Source organism: Panicum virgatum, chromosome 9K, assembly GCF_016808335.1.
Source record: "Panicum virgatum strain AP13 chromosome 9K, P.virgatum_v5, whole genome shotgun sequence".
In the NCBI taxonomy this organism is placed as follows: Eukaryota; Viridiplantae; Streptophyta; class Magnoliopsida; order Poales; family Poaceae; genus Panicum; species Panicum virgatum.
In genome coordinates this window covers 61,216,265-61,238,427 of record NC_053144.1, presented here as the reverse complement: position 1 = coordinate 61,238,427, position 22,163 = coordinate 61,216,265, and the positions used below count along the sequence as shown (strand labels likewise).

The window sequence follows — 22,163 nt, the reverse complement described above, 5'->3', positions numbered from 1 at the left end:
CGTCGTCGATATTGAGTTCATCATAGCTCTAATAAGCCCTTGTGCCATCTAAAAATGCGGAGCTCTTTGCCGGCGCCAGGAACGCAGAGACACTCGAGCTTGGGCCACTGCACGGCGCACTGTCTGCTCTCCTCAGCTTGTTGCGCGAGTGCAGGCATGTGTAGTGCGCCTTTTTCATTCGTCCCAGCTAGCCTTTCTTATCTTTTTGTCGGGCATAATTCTTGTGTGTCGGTCGGAGCGATTTAAATCATTAAAAAACATATTATTCCATCATTCATTCCAACATGTAAGTATTATAATATCAAGTCGCTCTTGTCGCCCGATGATTGCCCTTGTCGTTTCTATGAGCCACTGAGGTTAGGATGTACCAAAAGGGCTACTACTCTAACGGTGGTGGGCCCGAGAGCATGATGCTTCCACAGTAGTACAGCACTGCTTCGTGAGAGCAGAAATATTGACGAAAAATAGGGTGTTATCAAGAACTTTTGGTCATCAATCGTCTGATTTGCCGATGTCATTTCTATGCGAGAGATCTGTGTATTGGTGGTCAACATTTTGAAGGACTGATCAACTAATTAAACGCATTCTAAGACGGCAAGCAAAGGAGACTGGACTAGCAACATGAAACTTACTAGCAAAGACTTGCTACGCTTTTTTTTTCTTAAAAAAAAAAGAACTTGCTACGCTGTTCCTTCTTCCTTTTTTACGCCAGCAGCTTGTACAGCTCGTTCCAGATTTTGTGCTGCCGCCTCCAGCATGCTTCATCAGTCCGATCAGCATCAGGAGTTATGATCCTTTGATCGTGCACACCAACCAAATGAAAACCATATCAGAGGAATAGGATCGATCGTTCTTTTGTCAGATCACATCTCCTTGTCTGGACAGGGTCCAAGTAAAGACAAGGTCCCAACCAAGTAAAGCGATGTGATGAAGTAACAGCGAGTACCAATGTCTCATCACAAGCTCTCGCTGCCCGTAACTACCTCCACACAGCCGCACAGCACAGCGACCCCCGGCCCCGTTTTTAACGTAATGCCTACTGCTAATTGATCCCCTCCAGCATAAGCAAGGCCGCCGAGACGCCACGTCGACACGGTGAAGTATCAACCACGGCAATGAAAGGTGCGCGACCAACACACCGATCTCTCTCACACACACGCACACATCAGAACGTCGACGTCGCACTTTCTGCTCCCCTCTCCTATCACAATACCATGCATCGCACGACAGAGGAGCGCGCGCACGCGCGACACGCACGCACGCACGCACGCACGCACGGCACGTTTGGTCCGGTCGTGCCGGGAGCTAGGATTGGGGTGCTCGAAGAGTACGCGAGGAAAACCAGGACGACGTCGCACCTGCGCGTCCTCCACCTAATGTTTGGGCAGGCAGGCAGGGAGGAGCTCGCCGGCCGGCCGGCCGGCCAATTATTGGATCGGGTGAGACATCGCACGCACCGCGAGTGCTGCGTCGTAGCGGACGCCTTCACGGGGGCATAGCCGGGCAGCAGGGGCACGCCGCGAAAAGCTGAGGCGTCGCGTGCCACTTCGCCTCGGCCTGCTGCTGCTGCCGCCGCCTCCGTGACCCACCTCGCGGTAGGTCGTTGCTTCTGATGCAATTTTTAAACCTTTCTGTGAGTTTTTTTTTTAACGGAGACATCCACACGCGCGCCGCTGGTCCACGGGGTTTTGTATTCGCCGGATTTGTTTTTTTCTTATGTTGGGATATCATCAAGAAATCGGATCATGTTCGGTCACAGGTGGTGTGGATCGGGAACCTTGCTGAAGTGCCTCTGCATCCTAAAGGTATCTGAACTGGCTCACTGAGCTGGAAATTCCTTGTGACGACGGCATAATTGGTGCTTGAATTGTACGTCAATAAACATACTTGGGTCCTGAATTCCGGCAGGCAAACAAAAAACTGCCCCTGCGTTTCTGCTGTTGCGTTGGAGCGCAACAGATGATCTGACACTAAAATCTATGTTAGGTTTGATCCAACAATGTGGGATGTGATTGCCAAACAACAAATACTACATAAGTGTCTTGGAGTGGAAACCCACAGCCGGGTGGCGTAACGCACCCGCCTAAGCCCAGAGGGTGAGTACTCGGGGGTTAGCTAGGACTGGTTCGACCTCGCTGAAAGAACACGATGGACACAGCAGGTTTAGAGTGGTTCGGACCGCCAGAGCGTAATACCCTACGTCCACTGTGTGTTGTATTGCTTGTGTTCCCCTTCGTCTCGAGAGAGTCCGAGGGTCTCAGAGAGCTTGTGTGCAAGCTGGGGGAGGAGCTATGCCTGTCTCTGCATGTGTGAAAACTTGTGGAACCTCGTGTCCGTGTGAATCTGTGTTCTAGCGGGCGTGCTCTCCCTTTTATATGTCCAAGAGGAGCACGTACACTGAGCGGGGCCCCGACAGGTGGGCCCGGTGATGTATTATAAACTATACTTTGGCCTTCAATGCCTTAGATCCGGAGATCTTGTCGTCAGCTTTCGTGCATAGCTTCTGACCAGGGATGGTCTTGAGCTGTCCTGTCGGAGTAGAGTCTAGCCTCTGGAGCCGCGCGTCGAGGTCATGATGAAGCGCCGAACTACTGACTCAGTCCGCTGCAGCAGCGTGCACTGTTGCTCCAGTTAGTAGCTGGTCATCATGACTCGTTGCCCATCCGCGCGGCGCTGAGTCTTTAATGCTTGCCTTGGTAACTGACGAGCCGCCTTGGAAACAGGCGGGCTTACCGTGTTGTCATGTCACACCTGTCCAACCCGTGAGTAGGTATCCGATGCCCTGCTCCGGCAGTGCACGCCCCAACCACAAGCATTTAATGCGGCAGGAGGGCTGTCAATCCACAGTGTGGACTGACAAAAGCTGCCCCGTGCCCAGCGGCAGCAGAGCACGTCTCAACCGCTCGCACTTAATGCGGGTGGGTGAGGGAGCATCCAGTGGAAGGCTTGCGCCCGCGCCCGCGTCTGCGTGACACGTGGCGGCTCCGGACCCCTCCCGAGCAGCTAGCTGAGCCGAGAGCTCACGGGGGTTCGGATAGGCACGTGGAGGTCCCGGACCCACCTGCGGGGGTCCGGGTCCGCGGCCATAGGTGCTGAGCATTTCCACCTCTGGGACACGTGGTGACACTGGACCCGTCCCCGAGCGGGAAGCGGGTCCGGGACCGTTGGTCCGGTGAGATGGAGCCGGACCCTAGGGGTCCGACTGCTCAGCTCCTTAGGGCGTAGTTACGGATAACTACGCGAGTCTTGGCACAGTAGGAGTAGGTACCCCAGTTGCAGGGTACCACCAGAGGCCCCCGGGCCCGCCTCGGGAGAGGCAACGAACCCGCAGGTGGGGCCACTACTGTGAGCAACTTGGCTGCTTCTGGCGCCCAGCGGTGTGCGCCGCAAGGGTCTTGTCCTGCGTCGTCCATCCTTTAGGTCACCTGCTGCATCATCACGTTTGGACCTGCACATGACTCAAGGTATATGTTTAGTAGCGTGCCCACGGGTCCCAAATCCTGTTGGCTGTGATCCTTTGAGATAGACAGCTAGGCTCAGTGAACGGAGCTCAAGGGGCCGGCCTTTAGGTTAAGAGAGTCCGGATCTCCAGGTTCCCAGTCCTAGGTACTACGACACTCATTCACAGGAGGTGGTGCGTGCAGGCTTAGGGTACGGAACCAGGCTAAGCGGCTACACGGCTCCGGACCTCCCCGGAGAATGAGTGCGCTTTCCTGAACCTACAGGTTCCCAGGGGTCCGAACCCCTCTCTTCCATGAGGGGTCTCGAGCTAAGTCACTAGCTAGCCAACTCAATTCGGACCACAATCACCGCACAAGAGTAAGAAGCCACGTGGGGGTTAGCGCAAACAGAATGCGTAGATTGAAATTGGAATGTAACATCCTTAGAGGCGAACTGAGAATAAACTTTTCCCTTATAACTAGATGTACATGAGATGTGCGATGTAAGCCAGAACACGGGTTTATGATGCCGGAGCTGTCCGGACCTCCGGGCCCCAGTCTTAGGTACTACGGTACTCGCCCTAGGGAGGTAGAGCATGCAGGCTTAGAGTACGGAACCAGGCTAAGCGGCTACACGGCTCCGGACCTCCTCGGAGGGTAAGTACGCTTCCCTGAACCTGGTTCGCAGAGGTCCGGACCCCTCCACAGGGGAGGCTCACCGGACTGAACCACACGGAAATACTACCTAGTTACAAAGGAAAAAGTTTTATTCCCTGCTGGGTCTCTAAGGGTAGGACTTACAGAGATGTAGAGTCGGGGGTGCGACAGGAGTCGGCTTAACGTCGGAGAGAGCCACCAGAGTCGGCTTATTGACAAGGTCCGGATCCGCGGCCACAGGTGCTAAGCATTTCCACCTCTGGGACACGTGGTGACACCGGACCTGTTGTTCCGGTGAGATGGAGCCGGACCCTAGGGGTCCGGCTGCTCAGCTCCTTAGGGCGTAGTTACGGATAACTACGCGAGTCTTGGCACAGTATGAGTGGATACCCCAGTTGCTGTTTCTGGGTACCGACAATAAGGATCAGTTGGTTGCTAAACCATTTTTTCAGTATTAATAACGACGCAGAGCTCATCCCTGGAAAATAAAGCACAAGGTAAGACATAAAGAGCAGTAAACAGATGAACACAAATGCTACGCAGTAGCATGGCAGAAAAGGTGGTCAGATGAAAATATATCAGAACCATAATGCAACAGATACACTTCTTGTTATTCTTTCTGATAGAGTAGTCATTATTATCTTGCTGATTTTTTCAACTGATTCATAGACAGGAAGAGGAAGCGGTGTCCGAAATGATTGACAAGGGCACAAAACTACCACTTGATTTTCTTTCGGCTGTGTTTCTAGCGGTCGGCTTCAACCAGGATCATGAATGTGATAGTGACATTAATTCAGGCTTCGATTCTTTTTCCTAGTACAAAGTGTATGCATCCAAATTATAAAAGCATATTATTTCTTGGCTTTCTGAACTTATAAAGTTTTAATGCTGTATGTATCGGGTGGAAAGCGGTTGAAAATTTTGTTGAATGATTGAAAGGCTATGAACCTATGATGTACTGAATAAGCTGATAACACCAAGCAGCTACCTGTAAAAAGTGATTAGTATGCCCCCTTCAGTGGCTACTACATAGAACAAGGACAAGTGGGAGCTGACAAGGCAGTAGTATCATGCTTAATTCCTTCCCTGATATATTTACACAAAAGGCACCTTGATCTCGTAATTTCATTTGGATAAAGATGAAGTTGTTCCAAAATTTAGCTCAATAATTGGAAAGCTTCGCACTTATTCCTATCTTTCGTCAAAAGCCTGCAATAATCTGTAGGAATATCATAATAGCAACATGATGAGAGCACTGTATATTATTAGCTTTCAAACAGAAGGGGTCCAATTGCTTACATGCCCTTCTGACCGCCTTCCTTCTTCTATCTTTTTTGAAATAGATGCCCTTCTTTATTTTAAACCACGTGTTGTACTGTATCCTAGCAAGCTAATCTTCACGGCTCAGCCACCAGTTGCCATTGATCACAATCCCGCCTCTGGTTCCTTTTTCAATGCAAGAGCTTAACAACATCATGAACCTTGTCCAGAAAATAGAGAATGCATGTGTGTGTGTGTGTGTGTCTTGTGTATATATGCAATGGCACTAAAGCAGATGACAAACGATGGTGAGTTAACCTTGAGCTGAAAAGTTCAAATAGATGTACTACTACGTTTCTTGTACAAACATCCATTGGACGGACTCACAGAGTGCTAAAAAATGTGCTGTGCTATCGTTTTGTACTGAATCAAGGAATGCAAAATCAAGCACCATTTGCAAGCTAGCATGATTCTGCAGTCAGCTTATTTAAACGAGAACAGTAAAGTTGGGAGGAAGTTCAGAAGCGATACTTAGTTGGATTTCTGCAAATATAATCAGGAGCCTTGGATTTCTGCAGCAGACATCTACAGGATTTCCTCAGGTTCTCACTCCTAGTACTGGTGCCTTCCCGGACAGTATTTAGTTGGATGCATGTTGTTGCTTTTAGACAACTGCTTGGGAATCTCAATTGGAAAAGTCCTGTAACATTTAGCTTATGCCTAATGTTTGTGGGACTTCGAACTACAGAAACTAGCATTGCGAAGTAGTGTTACCTCATATCTTCTGAAAATCTCTGTTACGCTGGTGCTCATTCAGTTGGGAGATGGACAGATGGTATGCAAATATAATCAGGAGCCGGCATGCTCTGATAAGTCTGCTCGACGTCGTGGCCTCCTGGGTTATCGCCTTGTCGAGTCAACGCCGGCGTAGTAGCCGCCGCCGCCGCCGCCGCCGTTCGTGGTCAGGTCACTCAGGTCGCCAGCTCCTTCATGGCCTTCGTCCCCTCCCTCTGCAGCACCGCCTCACCTCACCTCCGTGTTGCTGGACTTGGACGGCGCCGACGGCGGGCTTTACCACTAGCACCACGCCGCCGCGCGCGGGCTGGCCGCGAAGCCGGAGCTGCCTGGGATCGCGCGAGAAAATGAGATAAGGCTTTACTGGGCCGAGGCACTACTAAACTGGGCCCAGAGTCGAAAATCGGCCCACACGACTAAGCGCTCGCCCCTCCGGCTCGCATCCTACCGCTCCTTCCCAATCCGATGGTTCAGCTGGCCCCAGGGGTGGACGGTAAATGAAATACCGTCCGCCCTGGGGTGGACGGTAGGCGACATGCCGATACCGACCACCCCGGTTACCCGTCGCCGCGGACGCTGCACTTCCCGCCGCCGTCCGCCGGCTGTGGAGGCCTGCCTGGAGTCCTGCCGCGTGGAAGGGAGGCGCCTCCGATATGCAGCCTGACCAGTTCCGCCCGGCTAGGATTTTCCGCTCCCGACGACGACGATCAGGACACAGGTCGTAGTAACCTTGCCGAGGGGCGAGGGCCTCGCCGCGCCAGCACGTTCTCGCGCACCGCGGCACCGCTAGCCCCGGCCACCGCTCCCTATGTTGTCGCAGGTACTGCGCCTGATGTTTGACGATGCAAAGCGTACAAGTTTGACCGGTTGCAGCAGATTCGCCACATCCATGGCGAGCCTGCGTGCACGGCCACGGGGCGGTGTGCGGAGCGGCCCGCGAGGCGGCTCAAGATGGGCGTGGAAATCGACGTCCTGGGCGACGAATCTCCCGGTTGGAAGGATGAGCTTACCCATCAAAGCTGCAATCGGCTTGCATTGTGAGTGGAATCGGCTGCAATCAAAGCTTCTTGCCGTGTCTGATGTTTGCCGTCCTCTTCCTGACTGAGTTGCAGCTTCGTCCTTCGCCTTCTGAAAATCTCTGTTCCTCTGGTGCTCATTCAGTTGGGAGTTGGACAGATGGTATGCAAATCAGGAGCCGGCATGTTCTGATAAGTGTGCTCGACGTCGTAGCCTCCTGGGTTGTCGCCTTGTCGAGCCAACGCCGGAGTAGTAGCCGCCGCCGCCGCCGCTCGTGGTCAGGTCACTCAGGTCGCCAGCTTCTTCATGACCTTCGTACCCTCCCTGTGCAGCACCGCCGCACCTCACCTCACCTCCATGTTGCTGCACTCGGGCGGCGGCGGCCGGCGGCACCTCACCGCCGCGCGCGGCCTGGTCGCGAAGCCGGAGAGCTGCCTGCGATCGCGCGAAAAAATGACAGAGGTTTTCCTGGGCCGAGGCACTAAACTGCGCCCAGAGAGCGGTAAATCAGCGCAAATCCTATATATTTTTTTAAGATTTTTTTCTTCCCCACCTTACAATGTTTGAGATTCGTACACATCATCTCAACGGTTAGATCTCCTCAACCCTAGCTTTTTCCTTCCTCCTGCTCGAGAAAGGATGTGCCGCCGCCCCGCCACCGGTCGCGAGCGCCGTGCTAGCCCGTCGTCCGCCGCCGCACGCCTGCCCGCCGTGTGCCGCTGCTGCCACACTGCTGTGCCACCGCGTTTCTGGGCTGCTGCTATGCTGCTGGCGCTGCTGTGCTGCCGCCGCCGCCGCGCTGCTGCGCTGCCCGCTGGGCTGCTGCTGGCGGCACTGTGCGCTACTGTAGCCGCTGCTGTGTCGCGCGCTGCGCCCGCGCACGCCGCCGTCGAAGAAGCTCACCGGAGAATAAACCTCCAACATTTTTATTTTAGTATTTACAACATTTCGTGTTTCCAATTTCAACATTTTGTCTTTACAGTTTCAATATTTTAAAAATTAAATATTGAATATGTTTAATAAAATATTAAATATATTTGCAACAGATAAATGAGTTAAAGTGGACTTTAAAAATAAATGTCTTATCTATTTTCCACAAAATAGATAAAAACTCCCGTAAATCAGCCCACGCAACGAAGCGCTCGCCACACTCCGGCTCGCATCCTACCGCTCCTTCTCGATCCGACGGTTCAGATGGCTTCAGGAGTGGACGGTAAATGAAATACGACCACCCCGGTTCCCCGTCGCCGCAGATGCTGCACCTCCAGCCGCCGTCCGCCGGCTGCGGAGGAGGGTTGCTGGGTGACGGAACGCGGTAGTCCTGCCGCGAGGATGGGAGACGCCTCCGATCTATGAAGCCTGACGAATTCCGGCCGGCTGGGATTTGCCGCTCCCGACGACGATGAGCAGAACACAGGTCGTAACCTTGCCGTGGGGCGAGGGCCTCGCCGCGCCGGCACGGTTTCGCGCCCCGCGGCACCGCTCCCTATGCTGCCGCAGGTAGCGCGCCTGATGTTTTACGATGCGAAGCGTACATGTTTGACCGGCTGCAGCAGATTCGCCGCATCCATGGCGGGCCTGCGTGCACGTGAGGCAGCTCAAGATGGGCGTGAAAAGCGACGGCCTGGGCGAAGAACCTCCCGGTTGGAAGGCTGAGCGTACCCATAAATGCTGCAATCGGCTTGCATTGTGAGTGGAATCGGCTGCAATCAAAGCTTCTTGCCGTGTCTGATGTTTGCCGTCCTCTTCCTGTCTGAGTTACAGCTTCGTCCTTTGCGGTTTTTCTGATCACTGCTATGCATCGATGCGCGATGCTTAGTTTACAGGCGACCCTGAGTTCCAAACTCACGGTCACACCCTCTAAGAGACAGAGACAGAGTATATCCCGTTTATGTTTTTTCCTTCCCCCTTCCCCTTCCTCTCTCCTGTCCGCCTTTACCCTTCCTCCTCCCAGTGCTCCATGGCGCTTTACCCTTCCTTCTCCCCTTCCAGTGCTCCATGGCGGGCGGCCGGCGGCGGGGAGGCGGGGCGGGCTGGGCGGAGGCGGCGCGGCGGGGCGGCGCGACTGCGCCGGCGGCGGGGAGGCGTGGCGGGCCGGTGCGGCGGGGAGGCGAGGCGGCGGGGCGGGGCAGTGCGACTGCCGGCGCCGGGAGCGCTCGGCGCTCGGCCCCAGCGGAGGAGGCGGCGAGCACCAGGTAGTTTTTTTCTTTTATTTTTTGATTCAAAAATTTTAACAAATTTTTTTACCCGAGATTTTTTTATTTTGGATGTAAAAATTTTCCTCTTCAATTTTTTAAATTTATTTCGTAAAACTTTCTCTTTCATTTTTTTCTCGTCAATTTTTTTCTTAAAATTTTTTTCTGTCTCTCTAAAATTTCCCTTGAAAAATTTTTTCTATCTTTTTTTTTATTTTTTTATCAGAAAACGACAAAAAAGTTACTAAAAACGGAAAAAAAATGGTCGTAAGATCGACCGTACGAATCCCCTCCCTACGGTTAACCGTAAATTAGCGATACTCGCATCGATGTGGTGCATATACATCTTAAAGCATTAAGCATAATTAGCTCACAATTAAAAAGAGAATTAAACCTTAGGCTGATCCACTATTTTGTAGTGGCGGACCGTCCGCCCCTATACGGCGGACGGTCCGCGACCTTACCACGTGGCCGATCACGGTGCACCTCGGGCACATCGAATTCACTGTCACGTCACCCTACCCGCGGACAATCCGCGCCTCACTCGCGGACGGTCCGCTAGCACATCTCCGATGCGTGTCACACGCGCAGAGTCTGGGCGCCACGTCCCACCCTCGGATCCACTTGTCAGCCCGAGCTCTCCATCTCCCCAGCACACATCTGCGCTCTCTCTCTCCCTCCCACTCTCCCCAAACACCCTCTCTCTCTAGCAAAGCCATGGAGGAGTTTCCCTTCCTCCACTCTTGCCATTGAAGCCCTACCTCGCCGGAGCATCACCGGAGGACGCCGGGGAACGACGCCGACGAGCTGCACCACCCCGATCTCCTCTTCTTCTTTGGGGAGGAGCTTCCCCAACAAATTTCTTCCTCTACTTCATCCTCTTCCTCAAGCCCAAGCAAGGAGGACGACCCCGAGCTACTCCAAGCCTTTCCCGATGACTTGAAGACCTTACCGGTGATCCACTCGATGCCGGTGAGTGTTTCCCCTCCCCGATCCATCCGCATTGCCCTAGAATTCGAAGCCAAAAACACACCTAGAACACAAATCACCATTGATGACCTAGAGGTTCGAAACCCTAATGCATGTGCGATTTAGTTACCAAAGTGAACTCCCTGGACTCCCACGCACCTCTAGGAACAAAGCCCACCCCAACCCGTGGCCGGAATCGCCGGCGGCTAACTCACCGGTGAGCATCGGCCGTGTCGCGTACGGTCCGCCCGACATGGCCGGACGGTCCGCCAGCTCCTGACCAAAACCAACGGAGCCTCTGCACGAGTTCTAGCCTTTCAAGATTTGAAAGGCGGACAGTCCGCTCAACCCACGCGGACGGTCCGCGATTTAGTCAGAGAGCATGTTTTCCACCCAACACGGTCCGCGACTGACCGGCGGACGGTCCGCTTCCCTAACCCAGACGGTCCGCAATTACCTGTTCAGCACCCTTTCACTCATTCATGTACCACCCACCTTTGTACCTTATGTCCAGTCTCTATACCATAGTTTAGCCCTGTTAAAGCATGCATTCTCCTGTCATTAGCAATCATTGCACGCATTCATAGCATGCTCATTTCTCAAACATCATTTGCATTTGTGTAGAGACCGTGACACCGGAGCAAGAGGAGGGTGAGCCGGAACCCGTGGGAGACGACGTTTTTTTTTTAGACTCAAAGCAGGCCCCTAAGCATTTCTTACACTATTTTGGATCAATGAAGTATATGTGTCTTGTTTGCGCATGAGTTACTATATATATATATATATATATATATATATATATATATATATATATATATATATCTGTGTGTGTGTGTGTGTGTATGTATGTATATATCATTGATTGCGTAGAACCTATTTGATGCATTATCAACTTTGATTAGGATACCATCCTTAGATGAGTATGCTTTAATAGGTGTCACGAACTATATGCTTAGTCATGCTTAGCTACGGTACAAGACGAGAGGTGGCAAGGTCACCACCACTCGCGAGCTATATGATGTTTGATTAATTTACATGATTAGTCAAGAATGGATCAAAGTTGAGCAAATATGAAAGATGATTCGGACTTGGGCAAGTATGATAGGGCCATATTGGGATGAAGCTCACATGGTTAGTCTTGCCTGAGTTGATTAAGGATCGATGCGTAATCGCTTTGATACTTGAGCACCTTTCCGTACAAACCACATACTATATAATGTGATGGTAAGCCAACTAGCATAAGTCACACCTTGCCTTGATCGGATTCGGTGCGAGTTGTGATGGAGTGTGATCGGCGTTTCCGGTGCACTTGTCCTTCTTGACCATTCGCTCATAGTCGGTTGTGTTTGTGTGAAAGGTTGAGGTATGAATCAACACTTATCCTTGGCTGTGGGTATGGACATTGGTCTTGTTCTCGTGTGGGAAAAGTTGTACACCCCTGCAGGATTTTCGATCTATTGCAATAGCCGCGCTCTCGGACATTGAGCACGCTCTTGTACTTTGACTTTAACGTAGAGTTACCGAGGAAGTTCATGGAAGATTGAGTTTATGATTTATGAACACTTCACTTATATAATTGTTTGATGCATACTTTAGAGATCATAGATGCTCTGTCTTTGCTTATTACAACTTGATCAAAATTAGATGCTTTTATGCAAAAGTTAAATACCGTACCCTATCCTTACTACTAACCAAATGCATGTTGGGTAAGTCCAGCGAGTACCCTATCCTTGCTATATCTTTGAGGTCGGGATATATATACCCATGTTGGGTAAGTCCAGCGAGTACTCTTCGTATTCATGGTGCTATCATTAAGTTGATGCAGGTGATGCGCAGCCGGAGGCCGTGTTCGGCTACTTCTACCCCGCGGACGGAGATGCGGGTGAGGAGTAGATGGCCTGTGGCTATGTAAAGGGCACTATCGGCAGATAGTGTTACCTTCTTATTTTGCGATATGTATGGAGTGCTAGTAGTAGAACTTTCCGCTGCAAAACTCTGAAGACTTTGTTGTATTAAATTTTGAACCGCTTTGTAATATAATCTCGTGTGTTGGACGTGACTATGTAATGGTATTACTGTTGTGCTCGTGAAGTGTGTTTAAATTTTGGACGGTGTTTATGACACATTCCAAGGACTACCAGAGTTGGTCCCCTCTAATCAAATGATCAATGGATGATGATTCGATTAGACGGGATTGTTTCCTCACACCGCAGGCAGTGCCTCTTGACGACAGTAAACTGGCCTGCTCCCTTTCACAAGAAACGTAACCAGTCAGTGGCCGATGGAGCTGATCAAGCCAGCCCGTGGTGCCTGCCAGCAGCAGGATTGCCTCGCCTAGTCGTCCTCTTCACAAATACAGCTCCTCCTCCTCCATGTCCGGCATATCCTCCCTCTCCCCCACCCCCATTCTGCAGGACCCTGCCTGCACGGCGGGCTCACGGCCGTCGCCGCGCGCGCGTCCACCTTTGCCCGCCGCGGCCGCGAGGACGACGGCGTGGCGTCGCATCGCATGCGCTGCGACTGCGAGAAACGCCTGGGCAACTGATTTTCCGGGCCTTGGCATCGAATTGGGCCGAGTTGATTTAGGCACCTATGGACCCACGCGTCGGCGTCGCTGCCCTTTGCCTCGGGTCCTACCGCTCGCTGCCGATCCGACGGTTTCCGGGACCCGAGGGGCGGACGGTAATTGAAATACCGTCCACCCGGTTGGTGGACTGAATACCGTCCAGGCTTGATGCGCTCCCTCTCGAGTCACGAGGCCACCGCCCTTCCCGACGCCAGCCGCCGGCTTGCTGACTGGAGGTCTGGAGCCGGCGAGAGAACGAGGTCGTCCCGCCGCGCTGACGGCGCACCTCCGCTCCCGGCTGGTCCTCATCGCGGCTTCATGCAGATGGTGGCGTGCCGTAAATGCTGAGGGCTCGCCGGCCGCAAAAACCGCCGGCGCCGCCGTTGCTGTGGCCTGTCGAGGGTAACAGTTCAGGCGAAGCCTTTATGCCATTGGCCATAGCCGCGCTGCGAATAGTACAGGCTCATTGCCTCAAGCCATCACAAAGCTTCTTCTGTAGACTGTAGTCAATGATTGACGGTAAGAAAGGCTACAGGATGAGTGTCAGAGAGCATGATGAATAGCCGTCTGGCCTGGGATAGATGGTCCGTATAGACTATAGAACAGACCGAAAATGTCATTTTCACTCGTTGAAATACTGTACTGCTTCTGTAGCTTGGCAGTTCATAGTGCATTTCAGTGTATCCTAGATCCTGGATAAGCTAAACTGGCCGTGTAATAAAACAGCGGACACGTTGTAGAAGATTGATGATGAAAAAAAAAGGTATCAACGACGATGGTCTCAATTTGACGTTCTTTATTGACTGTGTCGCGTCCATATTGCCTCCCTGCTATGTGTTGTCATGTAAGCTGTTTGCTAGTATGTGCCGCCTACAAGAAAGATTAAACGAGATGTGTTAGAACCCATGGGCCTAATCTGGTTATATAAAGATGTAATCATTCACAAATCCATGCAATACCTTCAAGGGAAATCAAACGATTTCTTCTGCAACAGCCAGCTTCTTTTTCCCATAATCATAATGGATAATCAGTTTAGGAACCTGAAAGTATATTTAACTTTCACATAAGCAAAATAATGCCAAATTCGGGCGTGCATTAAAAGGCAGAACATATATTATCTCGAAAATCAATTATCAACAGGTGAGCTTTATTTATGGAACCTACAGTCAGAAAAAAAAATTACATGCAAGTGATGGATATTCCAGTTGGACTTGGATCTCAGATGAACCAACCTTACCTTCTCATCAAGCTGCGTGATCATTATACTGGAGAATGAAATTTTAATGTCCAGATCATTTTTTTAAAAGACGTTACAAACAAGTGTAAACGGAAGTCGGGCGAGGAGCCGAGGAGGTTTTGCGTCAAACATGGCTCTTTGGACTTTGGGCGTTTGGGAGGGAGGTGATCTGCATACCAGCAATAGAGCTTAAAAACTTTATGCAACTAATGATGCTGGTTAGTACCCTTTAAATCCTACCTCTGATAAATAAGAAAAGATATGCTTCCAGTTTTCCACCTTAATTCCACGCTATCTTTGTTTGTTGACCTGGTACAAACCATCCTTTTCATGCGCCCGTTTTTAGACATTATACACTCCATATGTTTTAAGGCCAAAAGATAAAATAAATGCAAGGATGATTGCAGAAAGTTTGCTACCAAAAAAAAAACTTTTTCTTTTTTTAGAAATGCCTTGCTGACAAGTACTCATAAATATAGAATCTGTGTAATTTATTCATGGAACATGATTTTTGTAACTTTCATAAATTCACATAATAAAATTACTAAAAGATATGATGTGGTTTTTTAGTACTTAACCATGGAATGCTATATAAGCAATTTGCAAGCTGGCATGAAAACAAAACCTTAAATAAACAGATTTGTAATCATGACAAGAAAGTAGCGATGGAAAAGAAGTGGATGCCTTGGATTCCTGGCGCAGAAAACATGATAAAAATCTTTGTAGTTTTCACTCCTAGAACTGCTTGCCTCCCCTGACGATCTAGTAGGATGCATTATCGCAAAAGGACTGCCATGTATACAGCTTTTCTTGGGAGCGAAGCGAGAACTGCTTAGAATGCTGTTTTTGAGAAAGCCATGTAGCTTCTGAGCATGGGCTATGGGGAAATAGCTTCCACGACACTTGTTCCTTAGATTTGTTGGGACAGTATGTAGACTCAGACTTTAAAGTAGTATCATACCATTGCTTACATGCTTCTTGAACATCTCTGTTCCACCGCTTCTTGTTCAGTTGAAAGATGGTAGGCAAATACACTCGAGCAGGCAAATGTGAATGTTCTTGTATGCCTAGGCTCCACCTGTTATACACATCTGCTTCACAAAAGCTGAGCAATTGAAAGCTGATATTTGATTTGTGTACAGGGTACTTCTGTTTAGTTTTTCTGTTAGATTGATTTCGCTGCATGGAACAACCAGATGAGGAAGTCAAGTGCTCATGCCTATATAGGTTTTTGTTTTCTTTTGACTCTGGTGAGCAAGATGTTGCAATGTGACAGATTCTGTCCAGACAACTATCATCCATTGAATCTAGCACGCACATGCAGGAAGAAAGGTGAATTGAGGCTTCATGCTTGAAAGAGCAAAGATCCTTTCTCTTCAAACAGCCACGGTTGACTCAACAATAATGCAGTATATGATACTCCTAAATCCTTTACCAGTAGTCCCCACAAGAGCAACCACCTTGTACTATATGGTGGATCCTATTACTATCTTTGAGGATAATCTCTCTACTAGTGATAGTTGAAATAAGCTTTGCAGCAAGATGGCAATCACCACATGTTCTGAGATTCATCGCTACCCTGATAGGTGTCCCTGGACTAGTGTTTATGAGTAGAAATGCAATAGCCAATTTCTCACTGTGAACTGAAAGGTGACGCTCCTTATCTTCTTCTTCAACATCATGAAGTGTAGCATCCACTTCTGGGTTATAACCCATTCCCCTGATTCTTCCCAATAGCTCATCTAATTTCTGATAGATCATTTCGGATTGTGGGTGACATCTATCGCCAATATGAAATGTGTGAACCTGGTCCCCTAGCTCAACAATGCTAGCACCAGGCAATTTCTTGATACCCTTGTTTGCCATGGCATTTCTCACCGAGGTAACATCAGCCCATCTTCCAGCCCTAGCATACATATTAGATAATAACACATAGTATCCTGTTTGTTCAGGTACCAATCTGAACAAACTGTCTGCTGCCACAAGCCCAACGTCCATATTGGAGTGAATTCGACAAGCTTGTAATAACGCTCCCCAGACTCTTTCATTTGGCTCAATTGGCATTGTCATGATGAAATCATATGCCTCACCTATACATCCAGCACGGCCGAGAAGGTCCACCATGCAAGTATAGTGCTCTGCTTTTGGAGTAATGTGATACCTGCAAGTCATGGAATCAAAGTAGCGCTTTCCAACATCCAAAAGGCCAGCATGGCTGCATGCTGCGAGAACTGCAACGAAGGCAATAGAGTCTGGTTCCAGACCCAGTCCTAGCATCTTCTCAAAAAGATCAACAGCCTCTCTTCCATGACCATGCTTGCCATAAGCAGATATGATTGAAGTCCATGATATCACATCCCGTGCACTCATGGAATCAAAAACATTCCTAGCATCCTTCAGACTTCCACAGCTGGCATACATGTCTGTGAGAGCATTTTCAAGCAATAAGTTCGGGAGCATACCTTTCTTTTTGATAATCTCGTGGATCCGTTTTCCCGCCGAAAATGTTGAGAGCTCCCCACAGGGAGGAAGAACTGTTGCCACAGTCATTGAATCAGGTTCGACCCCATCCTTTTCCATCTTCAAGAACAGTCCAACAGCCTTAACATGGTACCCATTGTTAGCATATATAGCGAGCATTGCATTCCAAGAAATAAGTTCTTTCAACTGCATCTCGTTGAACGCTTTCCTGACTAATACTATGTCCTCTGCCTTGGCATTCCCCATAGCTGGCAAGATGCTTGCTATTGTGCCGGCATCGGGGATTGAATACGGCAGCGCTACAAACTCCTTGAAAACATCCACAGCACGTTCGAACAATCCCACACGCGCGAACCCAGAGATCATGGCGTTCCAGGAGACGACATCCCGGTTCTGCATTCCGTCGAACACCCTGTGCGCGTCCTCCGGGCAGCCGCACCGCGCGTACATGCTGATCGCGGAGTGCGCCACGTAGCGGTTCGCGTCGAGGCCGAGCTTGGCGACGGCGGAGTGGATCTGGAGGCCGAGTTGGAGGTCCTTCGACGCCGCGCACGACTTGAGCACGAGCGGGTAGGTGTAGTGGTCGGGGAAGCAGGCGGAGCCCCGCGGCCGCATGGAGGCGAAAAGGCGGAGCGCGTCGCGGTGGAGCGAGGCGGCGGTGAGCGCGCGGATGAGGACGTTGAAGCAGATGGTGGCGGCGGCGCCGCGATCGGGGGAGCAGAGAGAGTTGAGCACGGCGTGGGCCGCGGGGAGCGCGGAGCAGGCGGCGTAGGCCTGGATGAGCTTGACGCGGGCCGGTGCGGCGGAGGGGTGGGAAGGGTGGAGCAGCAGGAGGAGGCGCGCGTGCGCGGCGCGGAGGGAGGCGAGGTGAGCGGGCGCGCGGCAGGCGGCCACGAGGCGGAGGAGGGCGTCGGCGTCGCCGGTCGCGGGCAGGTGGCTCCGCGACCCGGGCATCGGATCGTCTCTGACGCGGGGCGCCGCGCGCGCGGGGCAGCAATTTTTGATCTGGGTGCGGCGCTGCTGGGCTGCATGCACCAGAGAACTGGGAATCCGCGGCCGCGCGAACCGATGAAGTAGCATTCATACATCAGAGCCTTTTTTTTTAACACTTATGGGTGTTTAGTTCCCAAACAAAAAAAATTTGGGTGTCACGTCAATGGTTTGACCCGATGTCGGGAGGGCTTTTCGGACACTAATTAAAAAACTAATTTCAAACATCACTTGGAAACCGCGAGACGACTCTTTTGAGCCCTTTGACCGCATCATTAGCACATGTGGGTTACTGTAGCACTTATGGCTAATCATGCACTAATTAGACTCAAAAAATTTGTCTCGTCGTGTACATCTAAACTGTGTAATTAATTATGTTGTCTAATTACATTTAGTGCTCCATACATGTGTCCAAAGAGAAAAATATAAATTTCGAGGTGAAAATTTTTGGGAACTAAACGGCTAAGGCAAGCTTTTATTGATCATGTAGGACAGTTAAATCACGTGCAACAGCACTCAAAATAAAATCTTGCCTAGCTAAACCATGAGCAACCATATTCGCTTCACGATCACCATGTTTGATTGTACTTCAAAAATTATAGATTGCCGCATGCATTCATCATAGATTGCCGCAGCCGGAGTAGCCCAGAAACCCCCATCTTATATCGTTGTCACCACTTCAAGCCAATCAGTTTGGCATACAATTTTGTTGGCACCAATGCTGAGCCAAGCACGGACCATCATACAGGGCCCAAGCCTCCGCCATATGAGCATCAGCCGCATGAGGTTGAAAGTTGAAACTTATTTGAAGCAGCTATAACACCCCATGGTTATCTCTGATCACGACCCCTGTACTCCTACCACAGGAACACTCGAGTGAATTTTTTATCATCTGAAAATCCAAACGTCTAAATTTCACTCATATGTCAATTATCAAACCATACACGTGAAGTTTCACACTACTGTACAACAAGATGAACCCAGCCACAAAGAAAAGAAAAAGGAAATAAGAGATCAAAATCATCATGACAACAGTCACACACGCCACAGAGACAGCTCCCTAGCTAACAGAACAGATTACGTTACAGGCACACCGTCAGCCAGGTCATCTCACTTCTTCTTTTGCCTGGCATTTGATTCTTTGGCCACAGCGTGCGCTGCTTGGCTGACGATGGACGACTTCTTCATATTGCCCTTCGGGTCAAGTGCTTTCCTAATCTTGAACACAGCCCACGCTGCTCCGAGAGCATTTCCTGTAGCGTGGAGGTAATTCTGTGTGGCCTCCCCTGCTTGCTCACCGTATCTGCACAAGGTCAAACCATTATTAGCCTTGTTCTAGTGCCAACACGGTAGTTGCATTAAAATTTGTGATCTTAGTCAAATAATTGCCATATAACCACCGGGAAAAGATATATCTATATGTTGCAGCTGTTGCAGAACCGTTTTCATGAAAACAGGACTTAAAGAAACAGAAGGTCACATAGAAGTAGGATTTTTAATTTATTGCTTTCATGTCATTTTTCTAAAAACACTTCTTATTTGCTCATTTTGAATGTCCCAGACTGCTAATTATCAAGATAATTTCTATTCCAATTTGATCTTTAAATATTGACTTTAAAGCCTTGTTTAATTCTTCTAATATAATACACCATATGGAACTGGCAGCTGAAGTGCCAGCTGTTGGTAGATGATGGCTTGGAGAGTTCGCTAACAAAATAAGGCTGGAATTACATAGTTTGAGAAAAAAAATGAAGGCTGTTTAACCCCAATAAAAAAAATGCAGAGCCCCAAAAAACTATGCAAATGCGTCTTATGTTACCTGTGTGTTACAACAGAAGTTGTCACAACTGATGATGTCTGCATCACATTCTTGCCAGACACCTCAACAGCATCCCATATTTTACCTGGACCATCGAATGAGCGGGAAATCAGCCAATCATAAAATGCAATGCAGCAGAAACTAAACATTGTGAAGTGGCATAAATTCCAACAACCTATTACGAAATCACTTCAATATGTTGTTTTTATAAATTTTATCATAGATTCAATCCCTCTAGAAGCATGTAGACCAGCACAAATGATCAAGCAAAATCTTAAAGAACGTCAAAGCAGACATACCGAATCCATCAAGTGAGGCAAGAATAACTTCTCCAGGCATCAACTTGAAGAACTTTTGTGCTGGTTTGGAGTTCATCACAGTGCTTGTGACAAAGCCTGTGACCTTCAGAACGCCAGACAGGATCGAATTTGCCACCCTGTTGGACATCTTTGTAACCCTCCTAGCCCTGAGAATGAAGACAAAATCGTAAGGAACAGGAAGGAGGGACACAAAATTGATTACCATATTAATTTGATAGCAATGGACAGCAACCAATTGAAAGGGAGATGACAATAACAGTTGCTGCTGTAAAACTTATACAATGCATGTTGATAACAAGGGGCATACTTGACTGAACAGACTATCAATCTAGCATACTAGTTAGATGCTCCCAGAACAATCATGATTTACATCTCACTCACAAGTCTTCGCCACCATTTTTCAATACCATCGTAGCGAGTAACATCAGGCACGAAAATATCAGTGGTCGTTATCAAGAGATGCTAGGTGCTTTCACAACAGGATGCGGATATGTGAATAATAGATACTGGATGGCGGACGTAAAGCAGGCAATGGCTAAGTTTGGGGTCGATTTCCCACCAATCAACTAATAAAGATAGATGGCAACCCTCTGAAGGAACAATTGACATGACTATATATGAATAGGACATTCAGTTTTTGTCCGGAAGAAAGGGGGAAAAAGTGTCCATGCCTGCTCAAGCAAAAGACTCCCTGCTCTGTTAAAGTGAATATAACATCTATCAATGCGCGAAATGCAACTAGAGTTCCAACTAAGAAGATTTTACTATCTAATAACTATTTGTAAGTTGTTCGATTATGATTTATTAAGCAGATCCGCTATTTGTAAATTGTTTGATTGTGGTCCTACAAGCTACTGCAATATGCAAGATTAATAGTAATGCAATTCAAATCCTGTCTAAGATAACTCAAGTAGTGTCTAAAATACTGCAATCTAACAAGAGCTGTCACAATCTAAATTAAGTGGATAATGTAACTCAATATATAGATTCCGTACCTAATTTCTCTGATTTTAGGAGCAAGCGGAACATAACGAAATTAACAGTTAGCTATGATAAATGCTGACTAGTAATAGGATAAGATTATTCACCATCCTACCTCTTCATCCTCCTCAAAGTGCTGGGCTTCACCTGCGTCGGTTTCGCGCTGGGCCCCACGCTCTTCTTCCCCACCGCTTCTCCATGCCGCAGGCCCTCTGCCGTGATGTTCCCGCACCAGATGATGCCCCTCACTAGCTGCCCGGAGCCTCGAGCAATCAGCCTCGCCACCGACGAGCTGTAGTCGTCCACGTTCGGCGCGATCGTCGTCCAGAACGCCGCCGCCTTCTCCTCGACAACCTCCTTCTTATCCCCGACAGCCTCCTCGGGAGTGATCTCGGCCACCGCCCTCGAGTCCATCACCTCCGACTTCTCCTTCGCCGCCGCCTCCACCTGCTTCACCGAGAAGGTGGTGTACTCCTCCAGGACTCTGTCCAGCTTCCCCAGTACCTTCTCCTGCCCCTTTCCAGCGACCGTGAGGCCGTAGCTCAGCGCCGTCTCCGCCTCGTCCGCGCCCTCCTCCGCGTCATCCTTGTCGTCCGGGTGGTCCGTGTGCGGGACATGGAGCGAGAAGAAGTAGTGCGCGGGGTCGAGCTTGACCGCCGCGACGTCGCGGGTGAGCGGCCACTGCACGGGCTCCTGCTCGGCGCCATCGCCGCCGGACCGCCCGCTGCTGAAGAGGCGGAAGAGGCCACGGCGCTGGTGTTGCTTCTCAGGGGTCAGGCGCGCGAGGACGGCGACGGAGTGGTCCCCCTGGCGGAGGCGCACGACGGAGAGCGTGCCCGCGCCGAGGTCGAGGCTGCGGTCGGGGTCGACGAGGTGGAGCTGCGCGCCCGGGACCGCGACGACGGTCTCCTCGGTGGTGGGCGGCGGCGGCGCGGCGTCCTCCTCGGCCGTCTCGGGGAAGAGGTTCTCGGCGAGCTCGTTGGGATCGACGGTGGGGTAGAGGGAACCGCCGGCGGCGCTGCCGGAGGTGGAGGTGGTGGGCGCGGAGTAGAAGGGGGTGTTGAGATCGGGGTGGGACTGATCCACCGCGGGGTACAGGCTCTGCTTGGCATTCGAGGAGGCGGAAGCCATGGCGGATTCGCTTGGTTTGCTGGTCGGTTACGGCTAGCTTGCTCTGCTCTGCTGCGGATCGAATCGAGAGGAGGGAAGTGGGGAGACGGAAATGGGAGGGGTGGGATTTTTAATACGGGGAGGAGCGAGCCGGTGAAGGCGACAGTTGATTCGCCGTGGCGCTCAGGGACGCGGAGTCTGCTCGTCGGCTGGCTGGTGTGCCACTGCCGCGAACCTGCGACGGTTGCCCAAACCGTAGCACACGCCGACACGCGGCCTCGGCGTGTGCCGCGCGTTCGCTGCGGGCACAGGTTTGGGGCGCGGAG

At 50.3% G+C, this 22,163-nt stretch overlaps 2 protein-coding genes and 1 long non-coding RNA gene across 5 annotated transcripts; all 3 read right to left on the bottom strand.

Moving 5' to 3' along the window:
- Nucleotides 1-5,149: 5,149 nt before the first annotated feature.
- Nucleotides 5,150-6,505, bottom strand: LOC120648857. Its single transcript, XR_005665104.1, has 3 exons — nt 6,132-6,505; nt 5,397-5,543; nt 5,150-5,316 (listed from the first exon to the last, which is right to left on the bottom strand). It is a non-coding gene; the product is annotated as an uncharacterized LOC120648857 (long non-coding RNA).
- Nucleotides 6,506-13,504: 6,999 nt separating this feature from the next.
- On the bottom strand, nt 13,505-17,623 carry LOC120646692 (putative pentatricopeptide repeat-containing protein At3g49142). Of its 3 annotated transcripts, XM_039923121.1 has the most exons (4): nt 14,377-17,623; nt 14,137-14,305; nt 13,859-13,939; nt 13,505-13,769 (listed from the first exon to the last, which is right to left on the bottom strand). In XM_039923121.1, exon 1 carries the CDS (start codon nt 17,569-17,571, stop codon nt 15,568-15,570), a length of 2,004 nt encoding a protein of 667 aa, XP_039779055.1. In that variant the 5' UTR covers nt 17,572-17,623; the 3' UTR covers nt 13,505-13,769; nt 13,859-13,939; nt 14,137-14,305; nt 14,377-15,567. The 3 variants fall into 3 exon arrangements, with proteins under 3 accessions (XP_039779055.1, XP_039779054.1, XP_039779056.1); XM_039923120.1 differs by having other exon boundaries at nt 14,137-17,623; XM_039923122.1 differs by lacking the exon at nt 14,137-14,305 and having other exon boundaries at nt 15,098-17,623.
- An 844-nt stretch (nt 17,624-18,467) lies between these two features.
- On the bottom strand, nt 18,468-22,163 carry LOC120646691 (protein EARLY-RESPONSIVE TO DEHYDRATION 7, chloroplastic-like). Its single transcript, XM_039923119.1, has 4 exons — nt 20,843-22,163; nt 19,726-19,892; nt 19,427-19,511; nt 18,468-18,910 (listed from the first exon to the last, which is right to left on the bottom strand). Exons 1-4 carry the CDS (start codon nt 21,856-21,858, stop codon nt 18,718-18,720), a joined length of 1,461 nt encoding a protein of 486 aa, XP_039779053.1. The 5' UTR covers nt 21,859-22,163; the 3' UTR covers nt 18,468-18,717.

Coding starts and splice junctions, on each gene's coding strand:
- LOC120646691 (XM_039923119.1), bottom strand. CDS start 21,858: ATGGCTTCCGCCTCCTCGAATGCCAAGCAGAGCCTGTACCCCGCGGTG. Junction 19,512..19,725: donor TGCCTCACTTGATGGATTCG/GTATGTCTGCTT, acceptor TCGATGGTCCAG/GTAAAATATGGGATGCTGTT. Junction 18,911..19,426: donor ACTTCTGTTGTAACACACAG/GTAACATAAGAC, acceptor GACCTTGTGCAG/ATACGGTGAGCAAGCAGGGG.
- LOC120646692 (XM_039923120.1), bottom strand. CDS start 17,571: ATGCCCGGGTCGCGGAGCCACCTGCCCGCGACCGGCGACGCCGACGCC.